Here is a 19,163-nt window from a genome sequence, read left to right as displayed (position 1 = left end):
AATACCTCACTGAGTTATTGCTTGAATTTTACACAAGTATAAACAAATGGTGATGCTTTAACTGCCTGGTTTTACAGCCATGATCTTACAAGGTCATTTTCTACATAATTTATTTTGCACTAAATTTGTATTTCATTTTTGCACTGAAGGAGGAAAATTTATAGTTCATAAAATAGTTTCATGTCATGTTAAACGTTTTAAGATCTTTTATTTATTTTTACTTCACTGCCAAGGCACTGATTTCCTTGGGATCTTATATTCTCATGTTTAGGTAATTCAGAAACATTGATTAAAAGTCTTGATCTAGAGACAAAGAAGTCTCCATGATATTTGAGTTCATGGTTGATTTTAACTCAGCAATGAAAGTGAAGGTGTTCTTTTAGGTATTGGTGCTTGGGTTTAGAAAGCCCCTGAGTGATAAGTATTTTTGCAGTTCTGATAACTTTGAACGGAAATACCATCAGGTAATTACAGATCTGATATTGTCTCATGAGATCATCAAGCACATTTCCCTCTTTGTACGTGCGAGCACATTGAGATGTGTAGAACTCAGGTGTTTGACTAAGGAAATATAATTAGTGTAACAAATTACAATATGAGCAGACACTCAAAGAAGTCTTCTGCTTAGCCTAAGTGGATTAGTTTCAAAAATTGATATAAGTGTTCTTCCCTCTCTGGGCGACTTATTGAAAGTTGAGGATTGAAAAAAATAATAAGCATTTGAATGATTCTACTTTAATTTCTGGCATATGTAGTTTGCTTGCCACTGTACTAAATAAGTTAGAAATGACTCATCTAGAATTTTCTTTGACTTGAAGGACTTAAATAAATGGAAATGCATGCAATGAGATAGAAGGAAATGCATATAGAGACAAAGATTGGTAACAGAACGAATACAAAAATGAAGGAAGTCTCTTTTTTGAACTGTGTTTTTTAAATGCCATTTCTATCTCCTCTCTCCACATTTCTGTTAGTAATGGCAACTATCTTCTTGTCCCCCTGCTTTCATGATTGGCAGTTGAGGCTGGTCCTTCTCTTAGCAGGCTGAGTTTTACGGAAATGGGAGAAAAGCCAGTTATTTCAGTCCTTCTGTTCTTCTCTTTCACTTCTGCTGGGAGACATACCAGTGATGGGGTCTATTTACCTACTGTTCTTCTTTATTCTCTCTTTAACATGTTTCTATTGAAAGGCTTATCATATATTTTTAAAATGTTCTGCCTTGATTGAAGGAAGCCTGTGGACTTTTAACTAATAAAAAGGAGCTAACGTGTGCTGAGTATTGATGTGTGATGGGTGGTGGTGTACCTTATGTACATTCTCTAATTGAATCCTAACAATATCTCTATAAAGTTACTGTTAGTAATCCCCCAAGGTCTCACAATTTCATAGTATCAGCATAGAACCAAAGTTGAACCTCAGACTTTTAGCTTCTATATTCTATAGAGTTACCACTGTGCAGTGTACCTTGTCCCCCAAAGCCCAGCACACAGTGCTTTCTACATGGTGAAAAATTAATTACAATTGAAAATTAGGACATACACATTTCCACAGTAGAAGACTAAATACAGCCCTAAGTATTAATTTGCTAATTATTTTTCACCATGGAAGATATAATTTGATAATCAATCTTATATATCCTATGTGCTACACAAACATTTCCAGCTTTCTTAAATTATTAACCTTGACCTCTGTGATATTCAGCAAACATTAAAATGGAAAAATGCAATAATATTATCAATAACCCTTTCTATATACAATGGTGAAGTAAGTGAAATTTGATGAGTTGCTTTCATTTGGAAAAACATGTTACTCTGTTTTGACTCAAGGGTGTTAATATTTTTAGTGTTAGCCTTGATTTGTTTTCTTTTGATCATACAAATTATTGCATTTGTTTTCCTTAGTCCTTAGAGAGGGAAAAACATCCCAATTGCCAAATGCTAATGATGTGTTTATAGGGTCTTAAAGTGTACATCTCATTAGGCTTCTGTTTTTCAGCTGGGAAAAGTTTATGAAGTCAGCATTTGTTTCTCTTGGGTGAATTTTGCTTGTGTATTTTAAAGATAATTTACCATCTCACTCAGGTGATTTTTGCCAATATCTGTCCTTCATTGTAGCAGCAAAAGTTTTTCACTCTGCAGTCTTACACAGCTGAGATAAATTTAGTCTGCTCTTCCAAAAATATTAACAGTATACCTGCTGCATGTTTTTTCAAACAATATTTTTTGTTCTTTATTTTTGAAAGCCTATGTTTATCCACAGAAAGTTTATGAATCAATATGAGGTTCGTTTTATACTTTTTAAAAAAGTTGGACTTGAACTTTGGTGTTAAGTATCCCCAGGGTATAGTTTTGTTGTTGTGGTTGTTTTAATATTTAAGCAAATAAAAATAGCTATTTGTGATACCAACTCTAGTGTTTCACTGAAGACATAAGTGTAACATCTTGCCCCTTTTTGTCATACGGCCCCATTCTCTCTAGCCACATGAAGCCTGAAATTGAAATGTTAGGAGGACACTGAGATTCTCTTAGATTCTTTTCTGGTTGGCTAGAGCTTCCACAGCGAAATACCAAGAAGAAGCAATTTTAATATAGTTCTTTTTGTTCTGATATATGCAGGAGAGGGATAATTATAAAAAGCTTAGATTTGAATTTCATACTTTACAGTGATTTCTAATTTGGCATCACAACTCTCTTGTTGGTAGGTAGTAACCCATTTTAAAGAAAAGAACACAAAAACTGAAGACGTGAGTTGCAAGTCCAAGTTCACCTAAGTAGAAGAGTCCCACATTAAACGTGGTAGTTCTGATCACAAGCTCTGTGATAGTTCCACTTCACTTTCCATGATTCGGTGCCACGGAATGAGAAGAAAAGTGGAGTAAGCACCTCTAAAGTAATTAAAATTACAAGATGTTTTGGCACCCCACATTCAATTGGAAGGCTTATAATATATTTTTAATGTATGTAATATATATACATTATATATTATGTGATAATATACCTTTATCATATAATTTACCTTAAGCATATTATATACTCTTTCAGTATTTTTATATATGTATATATAAAATATGTATTTATGTGTGTATATATGTCTTAGATGATCAAATTTTCCCTTTTTTTGAGTGTGTCAAGGAGAGATAACCTAAAGGGATCTTTCACATTGTTCGCTCTGGAAATGGTAGAGAGACAAACTGAGACTGTAGTTTCAACATATGAATCCTTTACTTTGTTCACAGCTGCAAACATTTTTTGAGACATTCCTGAGAGCCGGTTCACCTCTTCAGGCTTTTGATAATATGAAGGAAGCAATTAGTAAACTCCTGCTGGCAGCTGAAGTATTCAGTGAAACATCTACTCTGGGACCAAAGGTCTTCCATAGGTAAAAAACAAATTTTAATGTTAAAAAAATTCACAGAAAAACCCCCACCTTCTAAAAGTTGATTGTTCGTGAAAATGTATCTTAATTATCACAAGTAGGTGGTACTTGGGAATTTTATATCAGTATAAAATATGAACTTCTAAGCTTATGTTTTCTAATTTGTAGATCCTAAAACTTCAGAGCATGTTAAAGACTCATCAGTATTTAAGTAGTGGTGACAAGAAATGAAGCACAGTTATTTAAAGTATCTTTTTAATCGCAGCGCCTTTCAAACTCAGTTATTTTTATCATGTATGCTTTCCATTGACTAGGTATATTTTTATTTATAGACTTTTATTAACAAAATTCAATAACATCTCCGTACCTCAGTTTACTTGAGGATAATGTAATGCCTTTTTCTAGGGGAATGTTAAATCTAGTATGTCAGAAAAAGGAGGTGTGTGCATGTAAGCTTTATCAAGCTTTCTGTGTGGGTAAGAATGCCCAGTATGGAGGAGTGGGAGAGCTTCCTTTTCCATATTACGTTTTTATGAAGTCACTTCATTTTTTTGCTTAGTGTGTTATGAATACTTTAGATATATTTGTATTTTCTGTAAGGAAAAAAACAGACTCCAAGTCCAAAGATAATTTGTATTCAATTTAGATTATCCAAGCCACTGCTGTTTGTAATTAGTATGGACCTTGAAATTTAACCTTCATGACTACACGTGATATAGTATCGAATAATAGAGTAAATACAGCAAATAGAATGTATTTTTGTTACCTTGTGTTTTTTTTTCAGATGCAGATTATGTTTTCAACTTTTAACTTTTGATATTGGTTATGGCAGTGTCAGGTCCCCTGTAGTGCTCCAGGTGAGTATGCCAGAGTCCTCATGGGAGCTTCCCCTTTGGCTGAAGGGGTGTGTGTGTGTGTTGTTGTTGTTTTCATTCATAGTAACCAATCAATAAGTGCAACTTGTGTCAAACTTACTATAGACATATTTACTGTGGTTCAGAGAATTAACTAGTATATGGAGTGTCTATGATTTGAGTTACAGTACCACCTCTGCATCGTTGTTGAACAAACATGGATTTTTTTAATGGTTAAACCACTGTTTATGAAATAAATGTGGCATAAAGCAAACTATGTGCTAATGCAGGAAAATAGACATTTAAATAATAGAAAAGAGCAGGTTACCTAGCTTAGTCACATGGGCTTATAAATTTACATATATTTAATTTAAAATTGGCCTATATTTTAATTTTAAAAGCCATAGGAATTTTTGAAAAACTTGTTTTCAGTATTTGTATAAATATATGTAACTTGAAGAGTGGGTTTTTAACACTGATTCTTTTACTTTCTCTTAAATTAACTCATTCAAATCATCTCCGCCAACTTATTTTTAATCTATAATAGCCCTCAGTGACAAGAAGATTTTAAAAATTGATTGCATTAGTCTATAGAAAGCGATCCTGGAATGTGGCATGAGAAGACATGAAGAGAAACAAAATAAAATTATGTGCAACCAGAGTTCGACTTCATACTACATTGACTGGTTTTCAAACTATTATACAAGGAAAATGATTACATTATATGTGGCTCAGACGTTTGGTTGAATAGTTCAAAGACTTATCCCTAAAATTTTGAAATTTTGTGAATCTATATCTTTTAATGGTCATTTATTCATTACTTTACACATATATGTTTATATTATGATTTTTAAAATTTATTGTTTAGAAATGTTATATATTATTTCCATAAACATAAGGCCTTCAACAATAGTTTTAAGATAAACTAATGTGATTTTGTAAAACAGTTAATGTTCTTGTAAAGAATCATATTTTCAAAAGAACATTGCTTAGATTTTATAAAACTGTTGACCTCCAAAAGGACCACTAGATGTCAGTTCTGATCTATAATCCAACAGGAAATGAATCATGTCTTAGAAGTGATTCCGCTGCATTAAAAGTAAGTCAGTGAAAAATATTTGCTGTGATTTTCCTCTTTCACAGGTGCATGAGCATTTAAATTTTCAAGATGATGATAATATGGATTTTGAGGAACAAAACACAGAAGATTTTCTTTTAAAAGATGCTTTCAATTTTCTCCTGTCTAATGAGTCTTCGCTTTCCATATTTTCTGAGATATTTCAGAGACTTTATAGATCAGGTGTATTTAAGGTAAGTGCATATTTTTGTACCAACAAATAATTTTAAATTCATTTTTTAGAAGGTGCCATTTTCTTTATTGCTCAGTTAAGCAACCTGATAACTCATTTGAAATTGATTCGTATCCATTATATAAACCTCTTAAAATTTTTCTCACCTAAGGACCATTATTATTTTTATGTCTACTAGGTATGTGAATGACTAATGATGATGAAATTATGGGTTGAAAATGAAGTAAAGCAGTTCCTAATTCCCGGGGAAATGTTGTAGTTATAATGAATAATACATACTACCTGTTATAGACTACTTTAAAGGGATACCTGAGCCTTTTGGAGGCAGTTAGAATAGTAGTGAGTGCTCTAGATTAACATCAAGGGACTGGAGTTATAGTACTAATTTTTTTAAAGCATTCACACCTGGTTAACATCTTTGGTTAGCGGCTGATGATTAGGGAGTAGTGTTTCACAGTAAGATTGGTTAATTTTTATGATCTGTTAATACAAGTTTTCTTTATGTATCAAAAAATCTTTACAGATTACTAGGTACAGTATTGTTTCCTCTGTTTCTTTTGGTTTTAAAACCATAATTGGAAAATTTGGAAAAGTAGAATGTGAAAGGTCTCACTGAGAAGCAGTGCTCTACAGAGAGATGGTTTTGAGAGAGATGACATCATAGACTGTTGTTTCCCTGTGATTTTAGTGATGCCTTCTCAGAGTTCCCTGTTTCCTTTCCTTAGTGAGTAGTCGTTAAAACCGTTCCAACCACTTGACCCAGAGGGAATGGTAATACATGCATCCTTTGCTCTCAGGGATGCATAATAATGAAAAATGAATGTGAGAAAAATGGGGTGGGGGGTGAGTATGTTTACTAAAATCTGTGAAACTTGAAAATTGTAATGTTCCATATGTGAGGTTCACGTGTAAATTTGCTGCTCTGATCTTTCGTACCCTGAAGGCTAAAAAAAGACTTTTTCTGCATTTCCAAACTGTCACACTCATTCTGTCCTTCTGGGCCCAATTTCCTAACCTTACTACCGAAGCATTACTGAGCTATTTCAGGTCCTTTTGTCAAATATGAAGTTTTCTTATATTCCGACATCATTTTGACGAGTTGAAGATACTATGTATTATTTAGAGTTCATTAGCCCAGCTGTTTATAGAGTTCAAAATTTGGTTTTTAAATTGTGTTAAACATGATTTGACTTTGTAGCAACTGCTTAAGAGTTGTGTTTTTTTCCCCTATTATAGGGTGAAAACTATCAAAAAGAACTAAATCAATGCCTATCTTTAGAGGAGATTAACTCAATTATGACTTTCATAAAGGAACTGAGGAGTTTGGGACAATTCCAACTGGTAAAACAAAAGAGACCTTTGATTCCTCTTAATTACTGAGATTATAGTAGATCAGCCATAAGCTACTTGATTTTGACTTAAAACTAGGTGGATATTTCTTTAAGGAATAGAAATCTTTGTAAGCTTCTTTTCAGAGATACAATTATTAAGATGAACAGAATGCATATTCTTTAAGAGTTTGCAGATAATACATAACCTGCTAAAGGTGAAAGAATATAGAATTACTATAGCTGGCAGGATTTGATAGTTCTTATGGGGAAAATGCTAACATTTTTCTAAAGAAGTTTGCTTTTAGCTTTAAGACATTTACATGTAACCAAAATTTCCTTCTGCTTATTATGCCCTTTTTCATTTGTGTAAAAGTAAATATTACTCAATAGAATAGTAATATTTTTAAAACTACCTAAATCTTAATTTGTTGTAACGCCATAACAAAATCCAAAGAAAGAAAATGTAAATAATTATAACTTTTACTGCTTTCAGCCAAAAAATATAAATGGCATTTATTTTTTTTTCTATGTGTTTTCCTGGATTCTGTTGTTATTGATCAATACCAAAGGGTAATTTATTACATATATACATGCATACTCGGTACTTATCTTGTTTCTAGTTCTGCCCCTATGTAGGTAAATTATATTGGATTTGTATTTTTCTACCTAAAATTTGCTTATACAAAATATCTCTTTAAAATAGCATGTTAAAAAGTCTACTAATGATTTATTATTAATCTGTTTGGGTTCAAAGTAAGCTTATTACTCCAAAGATGACTTAATTGATGGATTATTTTAATTAATTTAAATATAGTAAGTATTACATTCATGACACTTTGGCTCAGTACTATACACAGATAGTCAGAGAGGCCTGGCTTCATCCTTCAGGAATTCTTAATTTAAGATATTGTGAAAGTAAAGAACATCTCCTGGCACAATGTGAAGAATAGAAGAATTATTTTGTAGGAGAAAGGGCAAACACTAATTTCCTGACTTTCAGAGTAGAAAGACGATAACCATAGATTTTTTGTGGTATGATTAATATCTCTTACCCTGACATTTGTAAGACACTTGTAATCCAAGAGAATTTCTCCTCATTTTTCCTGCTACCTGATTCACTCTGTTATTCAGCTGTTTTCAGGTATCTGTAGAAAGGAGATATCAATTTCCATTCAATGAAAAGAGAAGTAAAATTCACCCCATTTGAAAATATAAACATCAGCAAAATTAGTTCCTTATAAAAAGTGGCATTTACCTTGACAGCAACACAGAAAATTAAATTATGGTACAGATAATGGATTTTAAATAAATATCTGATTTTTTAAATGTCTGAATATATAAATATAAAGCCTTTCCTAGTAATACTACATTTTATTTTCCATAACTTATTCTGATATTCTGCTTTTGTATATTCCTTCTCAGCTCCTCCCTCCTACTACTCCTGGGTTTCAATCTTTGATGCGTGAGTTTTATCATACAGCAAATCCTATGGGAAAACCTGGTTTCATCCTGAACCAATACTGGTCTCTTTTAAATGTATTTGAACAATTTCAGCTCCTGAATAAAAAGGCACAGCCACACCCGCTGGAATGGTAAGAGAGCCACAAATTTGAATTGTGCAACCCTAAAAATCTCTAAAGATTGATTTCAAAAGGCACTGCCTACATTAAAGAAAGCAACAAAAAGAAGTGTGTCCAAAAATTCATGCTCTGGGAAATAAGCTTCTTTAAAACATTGAAACCATAATGATTCTAGTGGTCTTCAAACACTGTAACAAAAATATATCCAACAGTTTTTCAAACCAGCAGGATTTGACTCCACTCAAAAGTCATGGTTAAAATTAAAAGTTTCAGGCTAGTTTCATCCTGTGATATATATCCTTGAATTACGGGAGCATCAGACAGAAAGAATTAGGTGAGATTTGTTTTATGAACCATCAGTCAGTGTGGAGCCTGAGCCAGTATGAGCTTTCATTTAGAGTTTTTGAGGCATGGCTTTATTCTGGGCAAAACCTATCCAAATTTATAAATATGTCTGTCTCTACCGCAAGATTAGAACTTTTTTTTTTTTTTTTTAAACTCTTTTTTTTTTTTTTTTTTTTTTTTGGCACACGGGCTTAGTTGCTCCGCGGCATATGGGATCTTCCTAGAGCAGGGATCGAACCCGTGACCTCTGCATTGGCAGGCGGATTCTTAACCACTGAGCCACCTAGGAAGCCCCAGAACTTTTTTTTTTTAGAAGATGGAATCTCAGAGAGAAGCATTCAGCCAGGAGAAAAGATCCTTGGGCTCCCATGTCTACTTCCATTCTAATGAGGTGTGGTAAGAGAGATGCTGGGCCATTGAACATAGTAACACCCCCAGTAGTAGCTGGGGAAAGGGGCAAGGGCCCATGGTGCAGCTAAGTTGGCTTCCCTTTTATATGATGGAATTAAGCGAGTATTTGACTTGTCTATTGCCAGGAAAACAGAAGTAAACCGAACCTCCTAGGAGGATGCAAGACTAGATGGCCATGCACGATCATCAGTGTCTCTGAAGTTACCCTCACAAACAGCCTCAATTCTACTGTCTTGTCTTTCATTTCCTTCCACCTCAGGAGACAGTGAAGACAGTCCTATTAGAAAAATTTTTTCATAGTTCAAAAATACAAATAATCACATATTCGAAGAATTCTTAGGTCGTCTCCCAGGACCAGAACTCACTTTTATTGCCACAGGTTATGCAGTTGGCCTTATTCCCTCAGTACTCCGAAGTAATAGGATTGATGGATGGTTTTGTTTGTTTGTTTGAAAATTAGGTTTTAAATAATATAGCTCAACGTCCCTTTGTTTGTTCTTTGCACTCCTTCAGTCCAAGACTGTCTCGTTTGTCGTTATTGATGGGGGATGAGCAGACTTGATTTACCAAAGAGTCTATTTAAGTATGGTTTTTAACTTTGAGTAAGTTCCCTTGAGATATGCAAGCTTTGGAAAGTTTATTCCCCACATTTCTCTTAAGGTCCACATTTGTTATAAGGTTAAGCAATTGACTTAAATTTGGAATATTGAATTTAAACCTATTTCTAACCCTAACTGATTCCTTCCAACAATGAAATTTACTCCAGGTCTGTTGTAAATATAGTTAGGGAAGTCAGGACTTTTCTGAATCAGACAGACTGGGATTCAAAAAATCCCAAGTTTAGATTTTATTAATTACAGCAGGTAAGATTTTCCTCTGAAATTCAGTTTCCGTACCTGCAAAATATGGATTATACTATCTACCAAGTATTGTTTCAGGATTACATAAGATAACCTCCATGTATTGCATAGTGCCTTGTGCTTCAGTGCAGATAGGTAGTAAATATTAATATACTTTCTGTTTCCTGTTCCGTCCTTTGGACCTTTGGGCCTTCTATCCAAAGGTCACTTTAAGCATTGACAATGGGGTATATATTTTTCTTTCATTTACAGGAAAATCAAGATAAGTATGAAAGATTTATCTACGTTAACATTGAGATATGTAAACTTGAAGTCTCTATCAAGAAGCAGTTAGATTAATTGTTTCTAGAAATTTTAAGAAAGACTAATTAATTTAATTATCTTCAGGGTTACCAGTGAGTGTATATAAATTTAATTATCATTCATGCTGTATTACAAGGAAGATACGTGTCATACACATTTTCCAGATGAGGAAACTGAGGTGCTGAGAAGATGGGTCATTTGCTCAAGCCATGCAGCTAATTGATTTGAAACTAGGACCCTGGCCTCTTGTGCCTGATCCAGAGCTTTATACCAGGACCTCATGCTGACAGGAAGGTCATATGTAGTCATTCATAATTGCCCTTATCTTCACAATGGTCACCTCTAGTTTCTTACACCAAAAAAGCCAATTTTACATACCTATCCTATCTGTGGGGTTTAATGACTTCCTCCACCCTTTTAAATGAAGATCACCTGCTTATAGCAACAAGGTAAGGAGAAATAATGGTATGGTTAAATTTCAGATTATGTGGATGTTCTTCTCAGTCTGTGCCTTAGAGTTTCCAAGGCTTCTTGCTTCAAAACTTTGTAATGTCAAAAAAGCAACATTTAGAGAAAGTGACACTCATGTCTGTGTCCTGAGGCTCAGAATCCAGAGGTCCCAACAGAATTAGTGGAAATCTGAACAGAATAAAAATACTAAAATCAATGTGTGTGTACTCTCTGCTAATTTTCACTTTACTGGATATAAAGTAGCAAGTGTAATTTGCTCTGATCACATGCTTTCCATGAAAATCCACATTTTCAAAGCAAATAAGTTACTCACAAAATTACACAAGTAATCACTGGTGGGACACCTTAACATACAAAGCATCTCATTCCATTAAGATAGTAACATTTCTAAAATTCAGTTTACGTGCGTTTCAGGGTTGTATCTTTTATGAGCTTTGCTTCGAGTATTTACTTCATTTGAAATCAGAGATTTATTTTTTACCTTGGCCTGGCGCTCAGACTTCAAGTAAATGTATCTCACCCCATGCTTGTTTTATCTATTTCTTCATTCCTTGGGAGGAGGAAAGTATTTTAAAGTAAATCCTAGACATCATTATTTTTCACCACTGATTACATCACTGCACATACTAAAGGCAAAAAAGACTTTAAAAATAAAACTGCAATAAAATTATCACACCTTCCAACATTAAAAATAGTTTTAGTTCCTTGATGGTTCTTAATTTCCTGTCTGATGTTTATATTTTGAGTGAATTGAAAATGCCTTATTCATCTCTACTATAGTGCACAGTACAATATCTGGGACAATAAATCTTTATAAAATGTAATTTAACACAGAGCGTTTGATTGAATCTTCACAGCATCCGTGTGAAGCAAGGCCAGTATTGTTATCTTCATTTCACTGGGGTGGAAATGGAGCCTTACAACACAGCACAGTAAAGTCAAGTCACATCCTGCCCAGTATTCTCTATCATCAGGACCAGCAGTTTTTCTGTCTGCAACTTAGATTATTTTGGTCCTGAATTTGAGGATTTAAAGGGCAATCTGGCTGAGCATTTAGTTATATAACCGAAAAATGAGGCAAACACACCAAGATATAACTAACCCTTAACATTCATTCCTGTTAATCAGAGTTTAAGGACAGAAGCCTTGGCAAGACAGGTCATTTTCTGCATGCTATGCTTAGATTTCTTAGATTATGTGATGTTCTTCTCAGTCTGTGCCTCAGAGTTTCCAAGGCTTCTTGCTTCAAGACTTTGTAATCTTAGCCAGATAGATTCCAATAAGAATGTGTATTCCTGAATCACTTCTGTTGGACCTAGGCTATCAGATTGTTCCCTTTTGGACCAAAGAGTGACTTTTTGCCCTGGTTTTCTTCAAATGTGCTTCTGCTGATTAGAGATGATGAGATTTCCATCCACCTCACTTGAGGCAAGATTGCCAGTTTTGAGGAATGAAATCCAGAAAGTTTTTCTGTGTTCATCAAAATAACTGTGCTCACACACAGGAAAAAAGATAGTGTGTTAGATGTAATTTCCATGAATTTTGTTCAGTGCATTGATCCAGAGTTGTCTGATATATTGCATTTGCAGGAATTCTTTCGCAGAGGATGAGAACATTAAAAATCCACAAGTACCATTTGATGCAATTGAAAATAAAAAAGGTAAAGGATGTAGTCCCACTTCTTTCTGTATAAAAAAATAAGTGTTGTATGGCTAAAAACATAAAAAATGTTTAGCTTTATTAGCAATCAAAAATGAAAAACTGGAAAATGCTGTTTTCCCTCAAATTTGGAAAGATGTTTCCTCTTAAAGATAACAGAGCTGGGGAGAGTGTAGGAAAATGAGAATTCTCATGTTGCTGGTGGGTATATAAATTAAAACAGTCTTTATTATGGGGCCATTTAACAACATGTAAGAAAAGCTTTAAAAGTTATTCTTACATACCAGAAATTTTACTTCTGAATATTCATTTTAAGGAAATAATTAAGAATGTACACAAAAATTTAATTACATAAATTAAATTACTAATAAATGAAAAAAATAGCAACTACCATTATTGCAATAATAGTGGATTGGATTAAACTATCGTCATCCAATAAAATACTATAAGGCCATCCTAATATTGTGGGAAAATGGTTATACATGAAAGATGTTTAAGATATATTATTAAATGAAACAATTGGCTACAAGCAACATGGACCTCAAGGAAAATTTAGGGTGATTTTGATTTTCTCTTTTAAGCTTATCTGTTTTCTATTTTTTTCCTTCTAAAGAATGTCTGAGCTTTTTGTCACATGAAAAGAAAATGTTTCTAATTTTAAGAAAAAAAATGAAAAGAAGTACATGTGTCTATTTGTTTTTAAAAAAATCGAAGTTTTCCTATTACAAATCAAGGTTTAATCCAATACAGTGGTTCTGGGTGTGTGGCCTCCTAGACCAACAACATCAGCATCATCTGGGAAGCCTGGAAGATTCAGATCTACTGAATCAGAATCTCTGGGTATAAGGCCCAGGATTCTGTATTTTAGCAAGATGATGATTCTGAGGCATGCTAAAGTTTGAGAATCACTGATTTAATAAAATGAATCAATAAAGTGAGGGAAGAACTGATGTTAAACTGCTGTTCTGATTGTCTTTCTCTCTCTCACCATTTTTTTTCTTCTCTAAATGATTGCTTTAAGCACGCTGAGTATTTTTATTTATTCCTTTGTCCCATCAGTATTTATTAGGGAGTTTTTTAGATAAATGTTTGGTTGAATTTAGAAATTTAAAGCAAATATCAGTGGAACCATCTGGATGGAATTTATGTAATTCTAATGATTTGAGAAATTAAAGCCATAAGATCATAGAGCTAGAGGAATTTTGAGAGATCAACTTCAGGCAATGGATGGCATTCATTTTCTCCCTCAATATTTTCTTATTTGAAATAATCATTTTCTGCAATTTGACCCAAATAACTTCTTTTAGCTTTTAGTTTAACTTAAAAATGCTTCCTGATGTAATAAAAATTCAACAATAAAATTCTGTGTTTTATTAAGTTATCCTGAATTTCTGATACCTGAATATGTATTCTTTTCATTTTAATTAATAGTTTCATTTTTTTAAAATTTACTTTTCCTTTTTTAGCTGCAGTTCCACAAATTATTAATGAAACCGAAGAAATACATTGCAGTAATGGTGAGTTCCATTGACAGTGTTTCAGAATCATAATCAGTAATTAGGCACAGCCCTACTTTGAATAAATCATCATATTTGGGCATCTTTAGGCCGATAATATATTTTATGTAAATTTTCAGAAGTTGTGGGATTTCTGAATGAGTTTATATTTGTTACTTTTGCATAAGAAGATTTTTAATTTTCTATTTTTTGAAAATGAAATATTATGTTTTTGTATTTGCTTGTTTAAAGACAGTAACTTCCAAACCTATTTTGAGGGGCCCCAACGGTGCTAATACTTTGCTTTGCAGACTCTCAAATGGAAAAGCTTGGCACCTCCTCTATATATTGATTTTTAAGGCTCTCACCACACAACAGTGATCCTTTTCTACCAGATTGTTGATATAATGGATAGTACTTGAATCGAGTTTTCTTTATAACAGTTGACAGTTTTTAAGCCAAATTTCAGTTTATTTTCTTAAAATTCATGAATTTTTTATGAAGGTTTAATCAATAATATAAATACATATATAATAGTAATATATTTTAAGAGTTACATAGATTTTTAAAATTTTAAATAATTTTCTTCAGTCTGGTCAGTATTATTCCAGTGGTCTTGCAAATATATCATTCTAGGGAATCTTACTGACTTTTCCAAGATCACAGTGCTGTTAAATGCATGAGCTGGATCATGAAACTAGGTCTTCAGATTCTTTGTCCAAGCCTCATGAATTATCTTCATATCCTATAATAATATGATGAAAAAATAAGAATTCTATTTATCAGGTTTATTTTTTGACAATGTATATCTTTTTAACATATATATACATATATGTGTATATGTATATAATTGGTGCTGAAACATACACAGAAAATTTAGCCTTTCACAAAAAAAAATCTACTCTGATAAAACATTAAGGGTGAAAACAATAAAATTTATGGACTAAAATCTAATTTATGATAAATAAAAGTCTTCCAATTTAATAAATCTAGTTTGTCTCTTCTAAAATGCAGTTGAGCTCCTTCATTATGTTTTAACACTATCATTAAAATCGGCATAAGTTGAGAGGTGATACAATAATGTGGTTTAATAGAATCAACAAACATCCAATTAAAGAAAAATAGCATTTTAAAATAATTTATTTATTTGGCTGAGCTGGGTCTTCATTGCTGTATGGGCTTTTCCCTAGTTGCAAAGAGCGGGGTCTACTCTTCGTTGCAGTGAGTGGGCTTCTTATTGCGGTGGGCTTCTCTTGTTGTGGACCACTGGCTCTAAGCTCAAGGGCTTCAGTAGTTGCAGCATGTGTGTTCAGTAGTTGTGGCGTGTGGGCTTAGTTGTTTCATAGCATGAGGGATCTTCCCAGACCAGGGATCGAACCCGTGTCCCCTGCATCGGCAGACAGATTCTTAACCACTGCGCCACCAGGGGAGTCCCAGAAAAATAGCATTTTGAATAAAATACTGCTAACCAGGAAAAAGTAACATATACTTACAGCATTCCCTCTCTGTATTTACCAGCCAATCTCCCACTTCTAGAAAAATACATGCTACTCAGTTCTCTTGGGGGACTGATACCTAGTGTGTAATGGGAAAAGGACTAGATTTGAGAAAACTAGGAGCAAGATTAGAATGAGCATTTGTTGAGGGTCTAGTGTGCCAGGCTCTGGGGTATATCAAGAAAGCCTCTTCACCTTTTTAGTCTTTTGTTTTCTTATTTATAAAAGGAACGACTGTACAAGATAATCTCTTTCTTTTCCCCAGTTGTCAGGTAACATAGGGTAGAGGGTATGAACATGTTAAATAAGCTCTTTAACTTTGTTCATATTTTATGTTGATTAAAAACTAGTCCTACCTGGTCTTCAAAATTAATCTTCCTACTTTTCTGGTATAAGACTTAAAAAAATAACTCCATAATGCCGTAGAGCAGGTGGGATTATCTTTCAGGGTCTAGGCTGTTTTTGTGTTTAATATGACTTATGATTATCCCTCAAGTGGGCAACAAAATTCTGTGGTCAAAAGAAAGCCATTAAAAGCAACCAGAACTTCAAACAGCTTTCCCATATATACTTGCCAAATATGTTAAGCAGCCTGCTACCACCTCACCTCACACTAGGTTTTCCGCAGAGCTAAGGTAAGCTGGCCCGAGACAAGTTGGGACTGGATTGGGAAGGATGCCAAGGAAACACCAGGTGTTTGTAGGCAGCAGCACTGATGATTCAGTTGAAGGTGATGTCAGGACGAAATCAGCTTTCAAGCAGGCATCTAGGATGCAGCACTTAAGCCAGAGGTGAAGAGTTTCTGATGAAACCAAAAACAAGCACTTGCTAAAATCTTGCTGAAGAGAATGCTTACACATTTTCTCTCATTTAGGGCTGAGTTTCAGTGTTGTAAATGGGCAGGCCCCATTGAAAATGTTCACTACTAAGTGAAAGTATAAACTGCAGGGAAATTAACTCTCCGTGATTATTTTATAAAAATATATAAACTGTCAATACATTTCCTATGATCACTATTTTGAAAAAAATCTTCTACTTTGCTATTCATCTAACTGGCTCTGAGCATAAAAGTATAATGCAAGTATTTATGTTCCCTTTCTGCCTAGGAAATGGTGCTCTTGAAAGCACATTCCATATCCCTGAACTCCAGCTTGTTTAAAGTGTTAGGTTGAGTTCACAGTCTCCACTAGAATCAGATCTTATGACCAAAAGTAGCCTGTTTTTACTGTGCTTATCTCAGTGCCTTGAACATAGACTATGCCAGAAAAAAAATCTTTGATGAAAAAATAAATGTGTTATTAATAAGTGGTTGAATTCCAATGAAAAGCTATCGTCCTTTTCAAGATGAAATCTAATAACACAATCTCACCCTTATTCTTTCATTTTTTATCTTTTATTATAAAAAGTTTTAGGAGCTGGTAGGATCATTGAAATTATACATGCAGTCCACCTACATCTGTCACCCAGATAGAATCTTTCATAACAAATAAAATCAATCAAGCAGGTATTTTCCCAAGTCACTGAGTTATTCAACAAATTGACTAATTATTTTTTATTGACTTTTCCCTACAATGAGATTACAATATATCTGTTGTATTATTATTGTTCTTAATTTGTACCAAAGTATTTTTTTTCTTCCACCAGCTGTGAAAATGATCACAGAATGTGGGTCAGAAATTCACACATTTATTCACTTTCACCGTTTTAGGGCATAGTGGGAGTTAAGCTGACACCTAGTTCTCAGAACTAGAATAAAACACCTATCAGGTTTTGGTGGTGCATCTTTCTCCATGTCTGGCAAAGAAATATAAAATTTTGGTATTGTTGAATCAGAAAGTCCAGGATGTCATGGGAGATGGGAAGGAGAAGCCAAGGAAGTGGTTATGAAACGCCTTGTAAGCTTTATTGGGAGCTTGGCCGAGATTCTGGAGGTGATGAGAAACTGTTGAAGAACTGAAGCCAAATCATCAGATTTAATTTTAGAAAAATTGTTGTGACAGCTGTATAACCATAGAGGGAGAGAGAGCAGTTAACAGGATAATCGACTTTTCTTTAAGTTCAGGTATATAGTTTCCTGTGGCAAATTTGGTGTTATCTTTTTTGTTGCTATGTTATTAAACATCATTGAACATCTCATTTAAAGGCAACAGAAGACATTTTCATTTTACTGATTTTTATAGAATTTTTTGTGTTTATTGGAATTTTGTTGACTCAAAAAATATTTTTGGCACAAAATAATTATTAATGTGTCTTTGAGAAACACTTGCTTTTGAGTAATTTGTTTATTTCAAATATGAACACAGTATAGTTTAACGGTGGCTAGTATATGTGCCTAGAAATATATTTTTATTTTTTCTCACTAAGATACTTTTTTACAAAATTGAGCTACCAAATAGAAACGCTTTTTTAAAAATGGCTTAGAATCAATTATACGAAGTAATATGGTAGGTTCTGTAACAGGATTGAGCAGAGGATAGCATTTCCTTCTTATACTTTAGGGTACTTTCTTAGGTTAAGATGGTTGGAGTATGGTGGGGGGGACGGTTTCATGTTTTTGTGTCTAAGTGTTTGGTATGATACTGGATTTCACATTCTTTGCTCCACTCTATTGCCTGTAAGCTATATATCAAGCCAGTGACAGTTTAATGACAGTCACCATCAAGAAAATTTCCTTATTCCCTGCCGGTATCCTTCAGTCACCACTCCACTGAGTCATCGCCCCCCATTTACACAGTTGCTTGATATATGCAGTAAATGCTATGAAATGTTATCAGTCCACTGGAGAGACATTTTCTGACCGTCTGTGCCTTTAAACTTTTAAAGGCTGAGCAAAAAAAATATCAACTAAAGTCAACAAGTGTTATATGAGACAAAGTCTATAAAATTTGACAAATAGAAAACCCAGCTGAAGCCACAAATTAATGATGACCAGAGTACCAAATGGAAAATCAGCAGCGATCACTATTCAAAAGAATTTTAAAAACCTTAATCATATAATGTTTTTAAACATTTACCCATGCCACCGTTGTGTTTTTGTCATTGTTTTTGTTTTTTTAAACAGATAAAGACGCACAATGTCATATCAAGCAGATATTCACACGTCCACATTTGGAACTAAATCCTGAGTTTAACCCAAAGATCAAAGATTATTATTCTGAAGTCCCATTCGATGTGGTAACACTGACAATTGGAGCAGAGACTTCTAAGTGTCAGTGCAAAGTGTACCTGCAGGAACGGGCAGGACCAAGGTATGAGGGCGCCGACGGGCTGAGGGGTGACATCACAGTGGAAAGAAGACCTTGGAAGCAACCTTTGAGGATGGTTCAGGAAACCTGAGGCACAAGATCTGTTGGAGGGATTGCCAGCGTGTGAAATCCCTCTGCTTTGCAGATGCCTTGGTTAAAAAGAACACAGATGTGCCCTACTGATCTATTAACAGTCTTTGTGTTTAATCTTTGTAACAATGTTGTAACGGGAGAATCTTGTGATATGAATTAGTAAAGAGAACTCATTCAGGGAAAACTGAGTTGTTGTTATCTTCATGTTTTTAGATTGTTGAAGAGTTAGTCCTTCTGAACAGTAGCCTCCTTCTACCCCAACCCAACTCCTCAAGTTTTTGAAGATTTGGGTGTCGATTACTTAATAAACGTTGGTGACAATTTGCGGACGTAG

The 19,163-nt window shown here is 34.0% G+C and overlaps 1 protein-coding gene across 1 annotated transcript in view; it reads left to right on the top strand.

The window, feature by feature from the left end:
* CPED1 (cadherin like and PC-esterase domain containing 1) overlaps positions 1 to 19,163 on the top strand; it is a 270,311-nt gene that overhangs the window by 122,580 nt on the left and 128,568 nt on the right. Inside the window, exons 8-15 of the mRNA XM_057732280.1 lie at positions 3,236 to 3,378; positions 4,160 to 4,232; positions 5,373 to 5,540; positions 6,776 to 6,880; positions 8,293 to 8,462; positions 12,430 to 12,500; positions 13,966 to 14,016; positions 18,553 to 18,739. Of these exons, the coding sequence (XP_057588263.1) occupies positions 3,236 to 3,378; positions 4,160 to 4,232; positions 5,373 to 5,540; positions 6,776 to 6,880; positions 8,293 to 8,462; positions 12,430 to 12,500; positions 13,966 to 14,016; positions 18,553 to 18,739 (968 nt within the window). The remainder of the gene's footprint in view (positions 1 to 3,235; positions 3,379 to 4,159; positions 4,233 to 5,372; positions 5,541 to 6,775; positions 6,881 to 8,292; positions 8,463 to 12,429; positions 12,501 to 13,965; positions 14,017 to 18,552; positions 18,740 to 19,163) is intronic.

This window comes from Hippopotamus amphibius, chromosome 4 (genome assembly GCF_030028045.1).
Source record: "Hippopotamus amphibius kiboko isolate mHipAmp2 chromosome 4, mHipAmp2.hap2, whole genome shotgun sequence".
NCBI lineage: Eukaryota > Metazoa > Chordata > Mammalia > Artiodactyla > Hippopotamidae > Hippopotamus > Hippopotamus amphibius.
Note: the sequence above shows the minus strand (reverse complement) of the source record. Positions and strands in the feature narration are given on the sequence as shown.